General features: G+C 43.3%; 1 protein-coding gene across 1 annotated transcript in view; it reads right to left on the bottom strand.

Moving 5' to 3' along the window:
• The window catches only part of Fat4 (FAT atypical cadherin 4), a 157,196-nt gene that overhangs the window by 80,076 nt on the left and 56,366 nt on the right, over window positions 1-20,754 (bottom strand). The window contains exon 2 of the mRNA XM_048333368.1: window positions 225-356. Within this exon, the coding sequence (XP_048189325.1) occupies window positions 225-356 (132 nt within the window). The remainder of the gene's footprint in view (window positions 1-224; window positions 357-20,754) is intronic.

Here is a 20,754-nt window from a genome sequence, read left to right as displayed (position 1 = left end):
GCTCGCACATGCGCAGTGCGTTCCGTGGCTCGCACATGCGCGGCGCGCTAAGCCGAGAGCAGTTGAGCGCGGCTGGGCACGGGGAAGCGGCCTGCTGGCCTCTCCTGTCTCTCGGTCCTGGGGGGCACCTCGGGCACCAGGACGTCCTGAGGGGGGGGGACACTGCGCCCTAAGCTCGGTGCCTCGGCGTGGACTCCGCCCGCGCTTCCCGCCCCGCGCCCTACCTCGTCGGCGTCCACGGCGCTGAGCTGCAGGATCCGCGCGCCGTCGCCCACGTTCTCCTCCACGGTCAGGTCCAGCGTGTCGGCCGGGAACACGGGCGGGTTGTCGTTGACGTCCTGAAGCGTGATTTCCACCTGCGAGACAGGAGGAGGAACCGGGTGAGGCCGCGGCCCGCGAGGAGGGCAGCCGGACACCCAAGCAGGTGGGGCACAGTGCAGACCAGAAGACACGTGCCCGCGCCGCATCCTGCGGCCTTGCCACCTGCCACCCAGCCCAGCGCGCAGCCCGCCGGCCAGCACCTTGCGGCCTTGCCACCCGCCACCCAGCGGGGCACAGGGGGAACCCTGCCCAGAATGCCCGCCCACGGGCCATGGAAAAGCCACCCGTGTTCCCAGAAGAAGGCCCAGCGCCTGTGATGGACGCCAGTAAGGCCTAGTTGCTCAGGAAGTCAGCTAGACGCTTAACTTCAATCAACCAGGAAAAAAACACTGGACGTGGAGGTGTGGCTCAAGTGGGAGAGCACCTGTCTTAAGTAAAAAAAAAAAAAAAAAATCGAAGGAACAGTGTCCGGGCCTTGAGTTCAAGTCCCTGGACTGACGTGAAAAGAAACAACGAGGAAAGAGAAAGGGGAAAAGGAAGGGAAGGGAAGGGGAGAAAAGAATGGAAAAGAAAGAAATCTTCTAAATTTTTCAAGTCAATGTTCAACTTTGGGAGGAAAAAGGCTCTGCGTATCTTCTCATCATCTCTCAGATCACCACATTATGCTTGTTACAAAAATCAGCCAGTCTATATAAAAATAGATATGTGGGCTGGGCACTGGTAGCACACACCTGTAATCTCAGCTAGTGGGATTAGCAGTGGATTAATGTTACTTTTCTAGCTTGTAGAAGCTACCGTCGTGCTTCACGGTGGTTGTTTTTAAACTATTGATGAGATGTAGAGTGTAGTATCTTTACTCATGTCCACCACAGGGCCAGTAATAAAATAACTGAGCTCCCCACACAGGCATCCCCCTCACTAAACCACTCCCCGCACTTGCCACGCAAGGCCTGCACTGAGATGGGGTGAGCACGGCAGAAAGGCAGTGGGGAGCAGAGTCTCAAGAGATTCTGGAAACCTGCGTGTTTTGCATGAAGACTCAAGTGAACAGACTTGACTGAAATCCACAAAGGACCAGCACAGCCAGAGACCACTCTGTCACTTCCCTGCCCAGAGAGGAAAACTCCACCTTTCCTGTCTGAAAGGAGGCAGGACTGGGGAGCCCCCACACAGGCTCTGTGCTGGGGACATTGAATGGCTGCATGTCAGGGTCAGTGTGCAAGCAAGGGCTTGGTGATTGGACCTTCAACTTAGATCTCAAGGAGGCAGCGGTCACTAGAGAAGTTCGGGAGGGATGTAAGGAGCCATAGCTTCAAGTAAGCAGTGATATGTGGATATAAAGTGTTAGATGTAGAATGCCTTCACAGGGTCTCGCTTTAAATGAGGCCAAAGACTGCCTAATTTACTCCATCCAACATTTCATAGAAGTTCCCAATAACAAATCCCCCCATGTCAGTCTATCACTGTAATATTAGCTAATCAAGAGAGGGAGATCTGAGGATCTGGGTTCAAAGCCACCTTGAGACAGGAAAGTCCATGAGACCCTCATCTCCAATTAACCAGAAAAAAAAAAGCCATAAGTGGAGCTGTGGCTTATTAATGGGAGAGTATAACTCATGACCCAAAATCTGAATCTCAGGGGCAGTGCCCAGGTCCTGAGTTCAAGCCTCAGGACCAGCAAAACAACAACATAAACAACTTTCCACTTCCCATATCAAAGGTATGTAAAAATCCATAAATATTTTAATTACATAACAAAAGGTCTAAGCACCAGCACAAATTTTGACATTCTACATTCCTTTTTGTGTTTGCTTTTGTTTTTTATATGGATGCAGGGGCTTGAGACTTTTTTTTTTTTTTTTTACCAGTCCTGGGGATTGAACTCAGTGCCTGAGCACTGTCCCTGGCTTCTTTTTGCTCAAGGAGCCACAGCACCACTTCTGGCTTTTTCTATATATGTGGTGCTGAGGAATCAAACCCAGGGCTTCATGTATAGGAGGCGAGCACTTTACCACTAGGCCATATTCCCAGCCCTGAATGCTGGGACTTGAATCCAGGACCTTGGCATTTTAACTTGTTTTACTCAAGCCTGGCACTCTACCACCATAGCTTCACTTCTGGCTTTTTGCTGATTAATTGGAGGTAAGAGACTCTTCAACTCTCCTTCCCAGGCTGGCTTTGAACTGCCATCCTCAGATCTCAGTCTCTTGAGTAGATAGGATTACAGAGTGAGCCAGTAGCTCCTGGCTCTACGTTCACATTCACATGTACGCACGTGTGTATGTATGAACTAGCCACATAATTTCACTTGATGGAATCTAAGCCTAATTTTAAATGTCAAGGATAGAGTTAAATCCAGACACACACACATACACACACACACACACACACATTCAACACTTATTTACACTTTAATGTAAGGGTTTGTGCTCCAAGTAATTGGATTTCCCAACAACAGTGCAGAGCTAGAGCCCTGTGAGCAAGCTATGCCAGCATCTACATATTTCTTTGAGACTTGTTCTTCATTTCTTTCCCTATTTGGGGTGACCATGGGAATTCTACTGCCATGAGTCTGGGCGAAATGTTTCACTGCATCCAAAACACTTCATCACGCAGCACGGCCAAAATCTATTATGGTTTTGTAAGTGACTCATATTTTAGTGATGAAGAGGTCCTAACAAAGAGCACAGTTTACATTTAAATGCCTGAAATGTCAAGAATGTAATGCTTAGGCTATGGAGGTATGTAAGGTTTGATCTTACCCTATGAACAATGCTTTTAGGTATTTATTTATTTATTATGGAGAGCAAACCTCACTCCAGAATGGCCTGTGGTATGTGTAATAACAGTGCATCTCCAGGCTCTTCTTTTTTTTTTTTTTTTTTTTTTTTGCCAGTCCTGGGCCTTGGACTCAGGGCCTGAGCACTGTCCCTGGCTTCTTCCCGCTCAAGGCTAGCACTCTGCCACTTGAGCCACAGCGCCGCTTCTGGCCGTTTTCTGTATATGTGGTGCTGGGGAATCGAACCTAGGGCCTCATGTATCCGAGGCAGGCACTCTTGCCGCTAGGCTATATCCCCAGCCTCCAGGCTCTTCTTGATGCATTACTACAAATTTGAAACTGAAATTTTGAAATAAACAGGGGAAATGGAACTTTACAGAAAAGCCTTGTGACCCGTTTCCTAAAGAACTGGTAGGGCATAAGGTGACCCATCAGAGAAAAGCCAAATGAGCCAGTACTGACTATCAAATGATCCGCAATTCTTGTTTTGTTTTATTGCTGGTGGTTCTAGGAATTGAACTCCGGGCCCAGTTCTGTCTCTTAGGGTTTTTTTGTTGTTGCTGTTCAAGGCTGTCAATCTACCACTTGAGCCACACTCTGACTTCCAGCTTTTGGCTAGTGAATTGGAGATAAGAGTCTCACAGATTCTCTGTCCTGGCTGACTTTGAATCTTAATCCTCAGATCTCAGCCTCCTGAATAGGATTACAGCAACACCTGACCAAATCACAAATTCTGTTTTTTCCTACTGCCTTTAAATTATCTTTAAGTAGTTGTACCAAGGAGCTGTCTTTTAACAAAGCAGTTTATGAATATAATATGTCTTGATAGATGTCACCCATTTCAACCTTCTCACCCATCCCTCTGTTGCCCACCTCCTCCCTCTTAATTTTGTAGGATATACATTGGAGTCTTGACTGCATTCTCCCCTCTCCCTCTCTTCATTTGTCTACCCCTTTCCCCTTAGCCCACCCCTTTCCACCCAGTACTTGCTTCCTGGTATTTTATGTTGCTGCTCTCTGTCTTTGCCTTTGTAGGGTATTCAATTCTTTGAGTCACAAATTCTTAACCACATAACTATGTGAATCCAAACTGAAATAAAATTTAAGTGATGACCAGTCTGTACATTTAGAGTACATTTTTTTCATTAGAACCAAAAGAAAGATGTGAAAGTCATTTCTACCATTTTATCCAAAACACTTGAGTAAAAGAATCATAGTATAATGGTAAGATTTGAGGAAACAATAATAAATTTGGGAATTAGATTATTATTTTCTTTCAGAGATTTTTAAGCTAGTAAGTATTTTTCTCTTTAAAAATTAACAGGTCAAATATAAGTTGTTTCATGTACAATCGTAATATTTTGTTATTGTGCATGATATCACTGGTATTGTACTCTTTCCATGAGTCCAAATCAGAAAAAGACATACTTAATTCCTAATTCCTTGGCGAATGTACCAAATATGTTACCAGAAAGTTCAAGGCATCTGAAGAACCTTGGCCTTTGCATCTGACAAGAGGAGAAGTAAGGCAAGATGTGAACTCAGTGACAATGGGAAGTAAGTTTGGGAGGCAGCAGGTCAGCTGAAGTCAGCCATGTTGGCCTTGGGCTGTGTAGAGGTAAATGGAAATCCTGGAGATGACTTTCTGATGGGTGGGGCTCCTTTCTGTTTCCTGTAAAGTTGTGACAACACAGATTTACTGCCTGGTCCTCTTATCTAGCCCTCTGCCCTCATTTCATTGTCAGGTAGGTTTGGCTTTATCAACTCACCCTGCCAGCTCCAAGTTCTATAGGCCTTTTTACCCTAATTAGCTGCTTTTCTATTAACCCCTATCCATATCTAGCCGTTGACCTCACACAAAGAGGGATTGTCCCTGTCCAATTATTCTAGAATATCAGGAGTGGAGAAAGCAAGTACTTTTTTGATTCATTGTAATTTCACTTTTAAAAGTAAAAATGAACTTATAATGAGTTGTAAAGGAGGCCATATTTCTTACCTAAGTTACATGTATGTAACTGTGCCCAATTATATTTTCTCAAACAAAAGCAGTGACATTAATCTCCCCCCAGTAAAATTCTCCTAGCAGTCACAAGCATATGTTTTTGGTATTTCAATGTATTTCTTACGAGGAAAGAAATATGTCTGGATAACAGGCCAGCTTGGAGAGGAGCCAGAAACAACCAGAATGGCTGGAGTGTGGACACGACACAGTTAACTCCATTCTTGAAAAAGAATACTTTCCATAACTCACTAAATGTGTTCTGACATAATAAAAACCTAGTGTTGTTGTGCTTTCAATATTGTTCAAATTAGAACCAAATAAGGATTTCTTTTAAGGCAAAGGCAATCATGTGTAACCACTTCAACTTTTCCTGAAATCAATACTGCATAATTTCTGCATTTTAACAGATTCTTAAGACACCAAAAGTAAATGCAGAAGGAAGGATCATGTTAAAAGTTGTGTGGTTTGCATGTGAAACTTATGGAAATTTTTATTCCATCCTTTACAACAGACATGGTGCAAAATGTCCTGTAATGGACTACTCAATAGATGTGAATCTGAGTCAGGTGGACACACATATCAGAGAAATTTCGCCATAGGTAAGTGAAGATGTTTCATCCATTTTTTCTTCATTGTTCTTGCTTCATAGATAGTGAATACGATGAAACAGAAATGTCTGCTAAGTGTGCCACGACAGAATAGTTGTTGGAGCTGTACTCTGGTGGAATCTGTGGTCTCATGTTGGACAAGAAGGTTCCAGAGGGAGACAGACAGCTGGGAGCAGGGACTCAGCAACACGAACACAATGGGCAGTGGCAGAGAAGGTGAGGCTGGAAATTCTGGACTGAGAGGCTTTTAAGTAAGGAAGCCGGGAAAAGCAACCACTGCACTTGGAACAGCCAATGCAAAGGGCTCGGGGTAGTGCACAGATCTTCAAGGTCCTAGCTGGGACCAGGCATCCCACTAGAGGCAGGGCCCCTCCCACTTGAGGCGGGGCCCATCTCCACACCCTTTGCCTCTTCCACTAGAGGGGGGCTCATTTGCACATTCATTGCCCTGCCCACTAGAAGGGGGGTTAGTCCCCCATCCTCCCCGCCCCCATTACTTTATGTGAAGGACACAAAGTTACCCTCCAGCTATGCTTTAGTCCAGGGCTTGAATTCCCTCATATTTTTAAAACCTATCTCACATTTTGAGATTAAAATTTCATTTTAAGGGGTGCTTTCCTCCTCCCTCTCCTGCTTCCACTCCTCCTCCTCTTCCCTCTCCCCTTTCTTATTTCAAAACTACAGTAAGTTCCATTTTTATGAAAAAGTATCGGCTCATCAAGGAATATAGATTTTCATCTCATCTAAAATGCCAATGGCACCTTCAGTATATCTTGAATTTACTTGTCAAAATACAGTTTTTTAAGGGATCTGCACATTCTGAATTTTATTCAGAAATTCTATTTCAATAAACTCAGAAAGACAACTTCTCTTCTAAAGCTTAAACTAGGAAATACTTAGTTTCTAGCATAATCCTGATGCAGAGTCCATACACACTTCAGTGACTGAAAAGCGGGTTTGACCACGGCACTGGCACATTTTGTTGTTCCACAAAGGAAGCCATCCTGGGCAGATAAAACTCAGAAACTCCTATCTCCAATTATCTAGCAAAAATCTGGATATGGAGTTGTGGAACGACACAAGGCCGTGAGTTCAAGCCCCAGTATGGTATAAAATTAAAACAAAACATTGACAAATTATATACTGGGAAGACATACTCAGAAGGCATTTTAAAAGTTGCTCACAAAATTTAATAATACAAAGTGAGCAATCCAATTTAGAAAAAGGAAGTTCAGTAGACATTTTTAACATGATATATGAATGCCTCTAAACCAATAGGAAGATATGTAAGTCATTACTGAATGGGATACAAAAAAATCAAAATCACAGCAACACAGTGTTTCACATCCAATAGAATGGCTGTTATTTAAAACCAGGGTAAAAACTGGAAGACCTGAGCCCCTATGTACTGCTGATGAGAAGAGATGGATGTGCTGTCCCTCTTGAAAACAGTTTGGCAGTTCTTCAATATATTAAACATGGTGTTATGCCACCCACCATTCGACTCCTGCATACCTTGTAAAACCTCCTGAGCCCAGGCAAAGAGCTGGTAGAGTTTAGTGCTTCTAGTGGTTTCAACTAGAATTACAGATTCTGGTCACTGGATATATTTTTCAAAACATACATTTCTAGGCCAACGCCCTAAAGAACCTCAATCACCAGGATGAACACACCAACTATGATAGCTTGACCAAGTTTGTAAAGAATGGCCGGCCACTTGATGTCACGAATGGACACTCAAGCCAATAGCTTGCTGGAGGCTCAAGTGAATTGGGAGAGACAGAAGCATCGTGACTACAGGTGTATCTATATCCCAACCATGGGAGAGACTGAGGCAGGAAGATTGCAGTTCAAGGCCAGCCTTCATCAAAAGCATAAGATGCTACCAGAAAAGAAGTAACTAAAGAGAAACAGGCTAGCATGTGGATCAAATGGTAGAGTACCACTTGTGTGAGGCCCTGAGTTTAAACCCTAGGATCATAACCAAAAAACTCCACCATCCATACATAGATAGAAATATAGATATGTATTATTATATGTATATTTGTATGTACATGAATGTATAATATTGCTATATTATTATGTAATATTATGTTATATAATTGCTATAATATTATTGTATTATATAATGTTATTACATTATACATATACATATATACAAGTATACAGATACATATACCTGTGTATATGCATGTATGTGCATATGTGTATATGTGTGTATACAGGTGTTTGTGTATGTATATGTGCATACATGTGTGTATGTGTATGTACATATACATATATATACATGTACATATACATATATATATAGTGTCCAGTTTGAAAATGTGCCTAGAGCTAACAAGGCTACAGTAATTTTTATCTGTTAATGTTACAACTAATACTACAACAAATACAACATTAGGCATTTATTTTTCGGCTTCTGAAATTAATATCTGAATACTGAATCCTTTCCTGTGTTTACCATCTGGATTTACGGGGTTATTTGGGGTATGCGCGTGCATTCATCGGTAGTTTCTGAGGCAGTCATGGGCAGCCCATCACTGGTGCCCATGGCTCCAAGCGTGTTGCTCAACAGGCGTCAGAGGATGCAGAAGTCCATTTCAGCAGCATGTGAACACATGGGAAGGTCTGCACTGCTCAAAGGATTGACCTGGGGTGTGCAAGTCCTGTCTTGCAAAAGTTCTTTAAAATAAGAGGAACTTTGCAATTAATGCTTATAGAATAAATAAGAGCATCATCATCTAACTTATTTGTATTGAGATCCTGGTTACCTTTTGGAGTTATTCTGAAGGATATTTTAATGTCGTATGTTAGAGTTATTCAATTATTGTCCATAGAGCAGCAATTTATCTCTTTAGAAAGTAGGAATGCTTGCTTGTCATCAACCTTCTGGAATGCTACAGCTTCAAAGATTTCCCAATGAGACTATAAGTTTACATTCCCCATTGCACTCAGTTTCTATTTACAGCTAAGGAAGCAGAAACAAAGCAAAGTGAAACAATACAAAACAATTTGAAGATCTTGACCAGGATTTTCCCTGTAAGACTCATAATCCACCAAGTGTTAACATGGAGGATAACAGTAAAATGTTAATATTAGCAAGAACTATCATATCTCAGTTGCTATCCTCTAATAATAATATTAAACGTCCCACTGGGCCTGATGGCTCATGATTGCAACTCTTGCTTCTCAGCAGGCTGAGATCTGAGGATCCCAACTGAAAGCCAACTGGGGCAGATAAATCCATGAGACTGGTTTCTCCAATTAACCATCAAGAAACAGAAGTGGAGCTGTGTTTTAGGTGGTAGAACGCCAACCTTGAGCACAAAAGCTCATGGACAATTCACTGGGCTCTGAATTCAAGCCCTAATACAAGAATAAAATAAATAAACAATTGACTAATAAGTATTGAGAAAATAAAAATCCATGAGAAAAAATATTCCTAGGACATGATAAATTATATGATCCCTAGGCATTCAAACAGACTGAGAGCAAAGGAGGATATTGTTAGGCAAGGATCACAAAGATGCAATACCCATGTGCATCTGAACATATAAAATGATATTTATTGAAATAAACTCCAGGAAATGGAAACGAAGGTTTTTTTTTTTCCTTTGTTGATATTTTTGTTTTCTTTTCTCTTGTTTGTCCATTTATCTGTCTTTGGGAGGGGGCACAGAAATAGAGGGACAAAGGGTGAACTCACTGAACACTATGTTGAAAATGAACCACACAACTTGTGGGTGGGGATGAGGGGAAATCTGGGAGAAAGTGAGGGAGAGGAGCACAGTGTCCAAAAACAGATATGCTCATGACTGGCCCTAACTGTAACCTCTCCATATATCACCATTGTAGTAACAATAACATCACCCCAAAACAAATAAAATAAAAAACCTGAAAAAGGACTTGTAGAATTTGACCCGTCATTGAAAGCACGGTTTCTCTATTTGCTATTGCTTATGATCTTAATGACAATGTTTCTTATCTTTCATTGTCCTGACCGCAGATGTCAATGTTATAATATGTTCTTTCTCACTGGAATACATGAGTGTCTATCACCGCGCTTTGGAGTAAGTAAGTACCAGGTGCATATGGACAGTCCATTGCATTTTATAAATCCATTCTGTATCACAAGTCACTGAGACACTCATGTAAGAGGTGCCCTGTCTCTGCCAGGCACCAGCACTCACACCTGGAATCCCAGTTCCTCACATAGCTGAGATCTGAGGAACACGGTTCAGAACCAGCCGCTGCAATGAAGTTCGTGAAATTCTTATCGCAGTGAACCACCAGAACGCTGCAAAGTGCAGCTGTGTGGCTCAGGCTGTAGAGCGCTAGCCTTGAGCAATAAAGCTCAGTGACAGCGTTCAGACTGCGCACGCGTGCGCACACACACACACACAAACATACACAGAGTTGGAGGTTCTGGTCAAGTAAGCAGCGAGCCTGCTAGCAAGGGCAGGGACCTGAGTGCTTTCTTCTGCTCTGCTCTATAAAAACAAAACAACCACAACACTGAATTTAGTTGTTCTGTTTTCAAATCCAGCATGGATTCCCTTCAGACCTGCCCACCAAAGGATGCCTTGAAATACACGAAACTTTCCTAGGTAAGACTTACCCAAGGGTCTGTTTGGGGTCAATAAAGTGTGGTATATATATACATCTAGTGAAATATTATTCCGTCTGAGAAACGGAAGGGAAATCGGACGCCTGTTCCAACATGGATACTCTGAAGATGTTACGCCATGTGAAATAAGGCAACAGCGAATGAACCCCAAGGCTCTGCGAGGGCATTAACGAGGTAGTCAACTCCACAGACAGAGGACACAGGGGGCGGATGTGTGTGTGTGTGTGTGCGTTGGGGGGGAAGTTACCAGCATGGCTTGTGCTCTCCGGTTAGTGAGACGCAAACCTCCAGCCAACGGATGGTGGTAATGAGCTCCACGTGGATGAATTTAATACCAGTTCACTATACTTAAAATTGGCTAAAATGGGCATGTGGAGTTTTTATACATTTTATCAGAATTAATAAAAATTTCTGGGTCATGGGTCGTATTTTCACTCTTTTCTGTTCCACACCTGGATGAACAAAGGAATACAGGTGAGAGTGATGAAGCCAGGAACCACAGGGCAGTCAGAGTCACTTCACCTCCAACTGTTCAGTGTGAGACTCGCCGCGCCCCCCTCCCCGTGCCCCTGCTCCTGCCGTCTGAGCAAGTGGCTCTGAGGATCCTGATGAAGACTGGGCCGTTTCCCATGACCAGTGAAAAGCCACAAGCAGAGCTGTGGCTCAGGTGATTGATCAGCAGCCTTGGGCAAAAATAAATAAATAAATAAATAAATAAGCCAAGTAAAAGAACAAAGCCCTGAATTCAAGCCCCGGTATTAGCACACACACAAAAACATAGCAAAGAGTTTGAACAAAAGGTTTTGGCTTGAGTTTTGCTGATTTTATATTATTTTCTTGAAGTCTTCTCCCACTTTCCTCTCCAGCCAAAATATGTGTCTAGTGAGTATCAGATATAAAGGTAATTCTAGAAGTAAAACGAAAGGCTAGATGAGATTTGTCTAACAAAAAGAGACATACACATCATATATGAAAAAATACAATGTGAACTCCACCATGTGACTCCCCTTGGCATAATCATTCCTAAAATACTCTGAGACTCTGTGGTGCCAAACACAATATTGTTCTTCTGTCAGTTTGCCAGGGCGAAACCTGACCTCTGAAATCTTAAGGACGTCCAACAGCAGGACACAAGCAAATGAGATGTTCAGCTCACCTAAGGAGCTTCCAGGGCCACAAGGGCCACAAGACCACCTTAAAAAGTGCACGGTCCAGAAGTTCCCTGAACAAAGTCTTAGCTGACTCGTGGCTAGAACCCGACTCTCATTTTGTCAAAATAATTTTTTTAAGCATAAAATACAAAAATGAAAGTACAAACTTAAATAAAATATAACAGTATATAAATGTGAATAAAATATAAAATTTCAAGGTAAGGTAAAAAAATGTTTTTATATTATCCTATCTTGATAATGCAGAAAGATAGAAGCTTTGCAAATGTCCTTCCTTTGCATATGTGATATCCTTTGTTCTCTTTAATATGTATGTATGTGTGTATATATATTCCTCCTCATACATGTATGTATTTATATATGTATGTATATATATATATATATATAAATGGAAATATGACAGACTCCCTGGCTTTCCTCCAAAGACTCAACTCTACCAGTAAAGCTTGTTGGCTCAACTCCCATTCTAAGACTAAAATGTCTTTTTAGTTTGCTTTTCTGTGTCTTTTTTAAAACTATTTTAACTGCATAATGCTATGTAGCAGCTTTCCCGTAAGCTGCTCAGATGAAAAACCAGTCTGAATCACGAAGTGATACTGGAAAGAATGACACTCCTGCGTTCGCTCCATCCAGCCCTCCCTCTCTGCCAGTCTGCTTCTGCACTTGCGTGAGCCTCAGAGCGCACGCGCCACGTGGAGCCCCTCGGTGCTCCTTGCCAACGTTTCTGTCTCTAAATACTTAGCACTTCATCCTGGCTCCAGAAAACTAATTTCCAAACTAGTAACAAATACTAAATTGCCTATTAGGAAAGTCCTGTAAAAGCGAAAACAGAAGGAGTCGCAGACACCGCACTGGAAGGTTTCTGTTCCAAACTCTCACATAGGAAATGACCTTTTCCGGTTTTGCTCATAATATCTACCTACATGAGACAGAGTAGAATTTCCATTTACCCTCTTGTCAGAACTCTGGTGAATTTGTTAGCTAAAGTAATCAGCCCAAAGTTTTATACATTCCACTCTGCGGAGGCTCCTGGGGCGTTCACAGGCTCGAAGGCTTGCTCAGTGATCACCTTTGAGTCTCTCCTGTAGAAAACCATTTCATGGATGTGATTAACTTTACTAAATTAAGAGCAATTTCTGCCAGGGGCCAATGGCTCACACCTATAATCCTAGCTATGAAGGAGGCATAGAGCTGAGGATCTTAGTTCAAAGCCAGCCCTAGCAGGATAGTGAATGAGACTCTTATCTCCAATTAACTACCAAAAAATCATGAACTGGAGCTGTAGCTCAAGTGCTAGAGCACCTGCCTTAAGCAAAAAAAGCTCAGGGATAGCATGCAGGCTCTGAATTCAAGCCCCAGGACTGGCACAGAACACTAACACTAATAATAATAACTATAATATTCCAACAAATGGAGCTGAAGTGACAGCACTCTACCACTTGAGCCACAGCTTCTACTCCTGGCTTTTTTTTTTTTTTTTTGCTGGTGAGTTGGCGATAAGGGTTTCATGAACTTTTCTTCAAGGGTTGACCTTGAACCACAATCCTCAGGAGCCTCTTGAATAGCTAGAATCATAAGTATGAATCACCGGCAACTGGCAGAAAAAATATACTCTCTGTGTTTCTTATTACCAAACCTCTAAAATGAGATAGTAAAGGTTTCATAGGATTTTTACAAATATTAATTGCTTTCATGGATGTGTTTAGAGAAATTGCAAATATTTACAGTTCTTCCAAAAATAGTTTCTGATCCATTTTATCTGAAAGAAATGTTATCACTAATAAAATTTGATGTTTATGCGTTATATTTTTTAAAAGGAGGGGGCGGGGAAAGTCAGCCCTGGTGGTGGCTCGCGCCTGGAATCCTAGCTGTTCAGGAGGCTGAGATCTGAGGATTGGGGTTCAGAGCCAGCCCGGTCAGGAGAATCTACAAGACACTTTTCTCCAAATTAACCACCAAAATCCCAGAAGTAGAACTGTGATAGAATGCCAGTTTTGAGGGGGAAAAAAAAGCTCATGGACAGAATCTAGGCCCTATGTTCAAGCACCAGGACCAGCACACACACACACATACACACACACACACACACACACACACACACATTAATCTACTTAAATGCAAAGATTTTCCAATAGCTTTCCTACTAGTTTTAGGCAAATATTATTTTTTCCATTCCCTTCTCCATGTCCTATATTTCTTAAATCTTTCCACTTCCTTTTTCTCAACAGCGAATACTCTCATGCAGAAGGACAGTGGCAATGCTCAACACTCTCCTGCTTCTTCCCCACCACCCCGACCACGAAACCATCCTGGGGTAAAAGAGAGAGGGCTTCACAAACATGAAAAGAGCACAAGACCTACAAATGAGTCCCATTGAAGGAGGGGGGAGGGAAGCAGGAAAGGAAACAAAGGCAGAGGTGGTGTTGGGAGCTTGCAGCCCATGGTACTGAACACAAATGAATGTTCCTTTGTGCTGTATCTGTGCTCAAGGCGACTTCCACAAACTGCCGGCTGTAAGTTGCCTTCCAGTCCATGTGTTGTGCTGTGCATCATATCTCACGCACCTGCTGGACAGAGCTACCATCACCTCACAGCAGAGCTGCGTCTGAGGGGACCCAGCTCATTCCCGCATCTCCACGTGCCCTAACTCAATATCCCCTCAACCGTAAAAGGCAGGAACTTGGGGGTGTTTCCTGTCACTGTGACAAGATACCCAAGAAAAGCAGTTCACAGAGAGAAGATTGGTTTGGCTTGCAGCTTGAGGTTTCAGTCCACAGGTAATGGGCTTCACTGCTTCGGGGCCTGAGGCCCAGTATCGTGGAGGCAGTGAGGGGAGGAGTGAAAGGGGACTGGGGGGGGGGGCATGGGAGAGAGTGAGAAGGAGTCAAAGGGACAGAGACACAGACAGTGAGATAGTCAAAGAAACAGAGTTTGAAAAGGAATCAGAGGGAGGGGACACTGAGGACACAGAGGAGAAAGGAGGAAGAGAAGGAGAGAAGGAGGAAAGGAGGGAGGGAGGGAGGGAGGAAGGAAGGAGAGAGAGGTAGAGGGCAAGAGAGATAGGGAGAGTAAAAGAAAGGAAGAGAAAGAGAAAGGAAAAGAGCGAAATAGAAAGAGACAGAGTCAAAGAGAAGAAAGGAGGGACAAGAAAGAGGAAGACAAAAAAACAAAGGGAGAGGAAAAGAGAGAGACTAAAGAGAGGAGACTGCAAAGAGAAGGGGAAGAGCTACAGAAGGAGAGAGAGGGAGAAGAGAGAGAAGTAAGGGCCTACAACCAAACATGCAGAGGCCTCCAGTGTCCTCTGCCTCCCAAGGCCACTTCCTAAAATGCCATCCCATTGTAAGTCCTTCACTGAAGCCGTCCTCTCCCCTAGCCAGAGCCCATCAGCAGGTGCACCACCTGACTCAACCCATGTCACACAGCATTCTGGCCTTCCCAGCGTCCTTCTGACCCACCACCCCCAGCCTCCTCCTCTTCCTGCGCCTCCTGCCTTCCTCCCAAGCTCCGCCTGTGGCTGACTCCCACCAAGCACATTTCACAGGAATCTTTAAGACACAGATTGCATATCACTTCCATAGTGACTCGTTCATGACCCAGACTCTCCTTCAGGATCTATTCCAATATTTTCAGAAAATCCCCATTGTTTTCTTCTTATCATATGCCCATCATAATTTATTGAAGTTCTTTATCATTGATTGCATGTCTCGATAGAGTGAACTTGAAACAGGGCTGCATTTCCAGACACGATTCCCCATGTGTCTGTAACATTGAAGGAAGAATAGGGAGACTAGTGAATGATCTCACTGGATGTGAACTGTGGCTGATGCTCTGAGAGGAGCCAGGAGGTAGTGGGGAGGAGGAGGAGGCAGGGCCCAAGGAAAGGTCTTTGAGAACCCTGCTCTGAGTCTGAAGGAGGGAACATGGAGTAGGAGGAAGAGAGAGAGATGGGGAGAGGGAGAGGGAGGGAGAGGACAGAGCTGGGTACCTGTGGCTCATGCCTGTAACCCCAGCTACTCAGGAGGCTGATAGCTGAGGATCTCAGTCCTAACCAGTCCAGGTAAGTAAATCCAAAAGACTCATCTCCAATTAATTACCAAAAAGCCAGAAATGGAGCTGAAGCTCAAGTGGTAGAACTCCAGCCTTCCATGAAAAACCTAAGGGACAGCACACCGGAGTTCAAGCCCTAGTATCAACACAAAACCCTTTTTCTGTTCTCCTTTGTAACCCTGATACCCAGGATGGTGCTTAACACACAGGAGATTCTAAATAAATGTTAGTTTAATGAATGGCCAGTGTTAAAAGTTTTGCAGGGGAGCTGTGAATATGGCCTAGTAGTAGAGTGCTTGCCTTGTATACATGAAGCCCTGGGTTTGATTCCTCAGCACCACATATATAGAAAAGGCCAGAAGTGGCACTGTGGCTCAAATGTTAGAGTGCTAGCCTTGAGCAAGAAGAAGCCAGGGACAGTGCTCAGGCCCTGAGTCCAAGCCCCAGGACTGGCAGAAAAAAAAAAAAAAAAGTTTTGCAGGGGCGGGGTGCCTGTGGCTCACATCTGTAATCCTAGCTACTCAGGAGTACTACTTTCCTTCCTCTGCTCCTCTCCTCTCCTCTCCTCTCCTCTCACCTCCCCTTACCTCCCTTCCCTTCTCTCCTCTTACTCTCACTTGGCTTTTCACTCAAGGCTATAGCACTCTATCACTTGAACCACAGCTGCATTTTTAGCTTTTTGCTAGATGACTGGAGATAAACCATGCCCAGATGGCTTTGAACCATGATCCTAAGATCTCAGCCTCTTGAGTAGCGAGGATTATAAGCATCAGCCACCAGCACCCACTGAGTCCTTCTTGGAGAGTTCGTGTATTTTTCCACTACTGTGACAGTGCAATCATGAAGCTTGAGTGGAATCTCAGCAGATCACCCTCAGCGTTACAGGAGACACACCATCCTTCCAACCAAGGCTTGGCATTTCCCAAGCCTCTGTTGGTTCGTGGGCCTTGCTCCTCACTAGGTACTGCGAGACCCTCACCTATTAACTCCGACAAGGGCCGCCTCCAGCATGTCCTACGATAATCACAGCTAGGTGGATCTAGCCACACCTTGCACTGTGACTCTCATTGTGATGTCAAATTAAATCATTTCACCCGTGTAACCTGACAGAAAGTCCCAAAGAACAGAGACACCTTTAATATCTGAGTTCCCGTCTGCATTACCAGGGAGGCTGGCATCTACCACACATCAGTGTACCTCGTGACTCAACTTTGATGGCTGGCCATCTCACAATGAATGTAATGAAAAGTACTTTACACGTGCATGCACATTCGTATATGCATATCCAGAAATATTTACCCTACAGTTAGTGGAATTAACCAAGACCATATTTTATGTTTACCATCTTGGCTTTTGTAAATGGGAAGTGTGTGCGTGTGTGCGTGTGTGTGTGTGTGTGTGTGTGTGTGTGTGTGTGTGTATACTGGGGCTTGGACTCAGGGTCGATGGCTGTCCCTGACAGATGGTTTGGGGTTTTTGGTGTTGTTTGCTTTCTCACAAGGCTAGCACTCAACCACTTCTGGCTCTTTAATGGGTTATTCGAGATAAGAGTCTCATGAGCTTTCCTCTCCAGGCTGGCTTCAAACCATGATCCTCAGATCTCAGCCTTCTGAGTAGCTAGGATTATGGGTGTAAGCCACCTGCACCTGACATAAATGGTAATTTTAATAAACAGGGGTGTGCTTTCTGTATTATATATGCAATACATTCCCTTCCACTGCAGGTACATAGTTCTGAGAGATGACTCCAAACTGTGACTACAAGTAAGTATGTATTTTTTTAGGAAGTGAGAATATTCTTCGGTTTCTGTCCTATCCGCCTGAGAGCCAGCCCCTGGGGACAGTCACTGTGCCCTCAGGCGCACAGACATTAATAGGCTTGATTAAAGAGCTGCTGAGTTCCTTCATTAGGTGAAACATAATGGCCTCCCGGTGACACTGACCTGCTGAGGTGCTGAGAAGGACCCATGTCCCCAGAGGAGCAGTCTGGGCCAAACCCCAGGCTAGGAAAGAACTTGGTAGTCACCATGCAGTCAGATTCTCCCTGTGAGCCAGTGAGCAAAACCATTCTGCACATTGTGGAGATGAAGAAACGGTAGCCAAGGACCGGGAACCGGCAGGCTATGTCAGAGGGATGCGAACTGGCAGTGATGCACACCTTACCCACCATGTGGAAGGGGCAGCCCAGAATTCCCAGGAATTCCATGTGAAAGGGGGGAAAACGTGGAGGCCCATGAGATTTCTAGAATGCCAAACAGGTGGTTAAGGGCAGAACTGAGCTGAGCTGGCATAGAGGAGCTGAGGGAGGTCTGGGCAGGAAAGAAGGGGGAGAATGAGGGAAGGAGAGAAAGGAGAGGGAGAGGGAAGGGGGGAAGAAGAGAGAGGAGATCGATGATGGATAGATAGTATAGATAGATGATAGACCAATAATAGATAGATAAGATAGATGGGGAGGGAGAGGATGGGAGAGGAGAGATCAGACGGGAAGAAGAGGGGAGGGAAGGAAGAGAGAGAAGAAGGAGATAAATAGAGAGAGAGAGGGAGAGAGATAAAGATAAGGAGATTGTAAAGAGAGAAGGGAGAGAGTAGAGATACAAGGTGAGAGGGGGAGGGAGGAGGGAGGGGAGGGAGTTATCAAGGTAGAGTGAAAGTGAGAAGAGAGGAAAGGAGAGGGAGGGAGTGGGTTAGGTGAAAGAACCAATGAGTAGATCGATGGGGGAGAGAAAAAGAAGAAACAGGAGAGATGAAAGGAAAGGGGAAGGATCCAGGGAGAGAAGGGAAAGGAAGGGAAGGAAGGGGGGAAGGAACTCCATCTAGAGTGTGGCTGAGTGCAACACAGTGCGGGGCATTCAGTTGTGTGGAAAACATCGTGGGTCGAGGTCATTGTCAGTAACATTTCTCTCCAGAGACTCAGGCAGGGAGCCTAGGAAAACCAGAAAGATAAACTGGCAGGAAATAAAAACCACACACACACACACACACACACACACACACACACACACACAGCAACAGGCAGGAATGCAAGGACATTCACTCTTGCGGTGTAGCTACCATATAATTGTCCAATATTGATTTTAACCAAGCAGTTCTAGGTTTCCCTTGAAAACTGCCTTTTTCTTTCAGATAGGATGGCATTCTTACCAAAGAGAGGGCAGAGCACAGTGGTATTAAGAGTAAGAATTGTATAATGACTTTTTTTTAGGCTGATGTTTCTTATGCTCTTTGCCAGGGCCATTGTTTCTGTTATTTGCTGAGATTCAGGTGACAAAAGCTGATCATAAATACATTCCTTCCTCAATTGATACATGAATTTATCCAGGATCATTTAATTTCAAGTCTAATCACAAATATACAAAGACTTAAAAGAGCATTCTGATCGTAAATTTAATACAGGCAAAGCAGCAGTGATGGTCATTACTGATCACAATTAACTACTTTCTAAATTAAACAAAAAAGTCATCCATCATGGGTTTTGTTCTTCTTGTTTTTTGCTTTTGTGCTGGTACTGAGACTTGAACTGAAGGTCTGGGCTTAGCTTTTTGGCTTAAAGTTGGTGCTCTACTACTTGAGGCACACCTCCAATTCTGGCTTTTCCATTGTTAATTGGAGACAATGGTGTCACAGATTCTTTTACCCAGGCTGGCACTGAACCATGATCCTCAGATCTCAGCCTCCTTAGTAGCTATGATGATAGGTATGAGTACTAGGTTTCAATGGTGTTTTGTATAATGAACATATTTGATGACTTCTGGTACCTAAGAATGTTCTAGAAAAAAATGTACAGTGTATGTGATCTTACTTCCCACTTTACTTCCTTCTACCAGATGTAATTTTTGGCTCCTCTAACCCATAATCCCATGTGTAATCTTCACAAGAAGCAGAAAAAATGTGCTGTCAATGCTGACATTTCTATTTCTCACTGCATAGCTGGTAATTTGTCTGAAATAACAAGCCTAAATTGTTTTTTTTTAAATATAAGTTTAAATTCAACATCATTTCTCTAGAAAAAAGAAGACTAATATCTGTCAGTTGGACTTCCTTTTCTTTTCTCTAAAATATGTATTTGTCATAACAGCTTTTTCCCTTCCTGCTAGAATTCTAGCTGGCTTTGTGTTTATAAAGGTTATGTTACTACAAAAGAAAATAACACCAGAGGGATAAAGCAAGTAATCTCACAGCCCTCTGAAGTAAACAGCTTGCTTTCTCAAGTGAACGATGTGAGAGCCAGTACTTCATTAATTTGTAGGACTGGAAAAACATGCAGACGTGGCCGGGGCTGAAAGCCGGGGAGCAAGGCACCCACGGCCAAAAACAGGGACACAGGCTAGAGTCTGTGCAAAACCCCGCACATCAAACATGTCCCCTAGAAACGAGCCAGCAGCCCGTGTGTGCTTTAGTGATTGCACTGGAAATCTAAGCTGCAAGGAGATACAAAATATTTTCTTTCTCTTTGGTGAAAGAAGAATGAATGAAGAATTATTTTGGCTCAAAAGAATGAACAACTAAAATAACAGGACTGTTGCTGATGTGTGAAAACCTAAATGTCAAATACACCTCTAATGGGAAATATATTTCACTAAGTTAAATGCAAATGAGAATGTTGCTAACATAAAGTTCCATGGAATTTCTCTATTTTTGTTATTAAAGAATAAAATCTGTCTATTATTGATGATATTCCTGTATCACCTTCCTGTGGTTGTACCTACACTATCTCTGTATCTTATCTGAGTATATTGGAAACCGTGTATACTGGTATTAGAACCAGGAAATTGGAAGGGAATACCAAAATTGAGAGACACAGGGTAAAAAAAGACAAACAACTACAAAAGCAATACTTACAAACTGATGAAAATGAACTGAACAACTGAACAACTCGTGGGGGGGGAGGGGGAAAGGAAAGAGGGAGGGGGAGAGGGGAATGAGGGACGAGGTAACAGTACAACAAATGTATCCAATGCCTAATGTATGAAACTGTAACCTCTCTGTAATTCAGTTTGATAATAAATATATATATATATATAAATATATATTATATATGCTTGGAAAAAAAAGAAAAAAGAAAAAAAAAGAATAAAATCTGAATCAGGTACTGGTGGCTCACACCTGTAATCCTAACAAATCAGAAGGCTGAGGTGTACAGAGGTGTTCAAAGCCAGTCCAGGCAAGAATGTCCATGAGATTCTTGTCTCAAGTTAACCC

Source organism: Perognathus longimembris, chromosome 24, assembly GCF_023159225.1.
Source record: "Perognathus longimembris pacificus isolate PPM17 chromosome 24, ASM2315922v1, whole genome shotgun sequence".
Classification (NCBI taxonomy): domain Eukaryota; kingdom Metazoa; phylum Chordata; class Mammalia; order Rodentia; family Heteromyidae; genus Perognathus; species Perognathus longimembris.
This window is presented reverse-complemented; position numbering and strand designations above follow the sequence as displayed.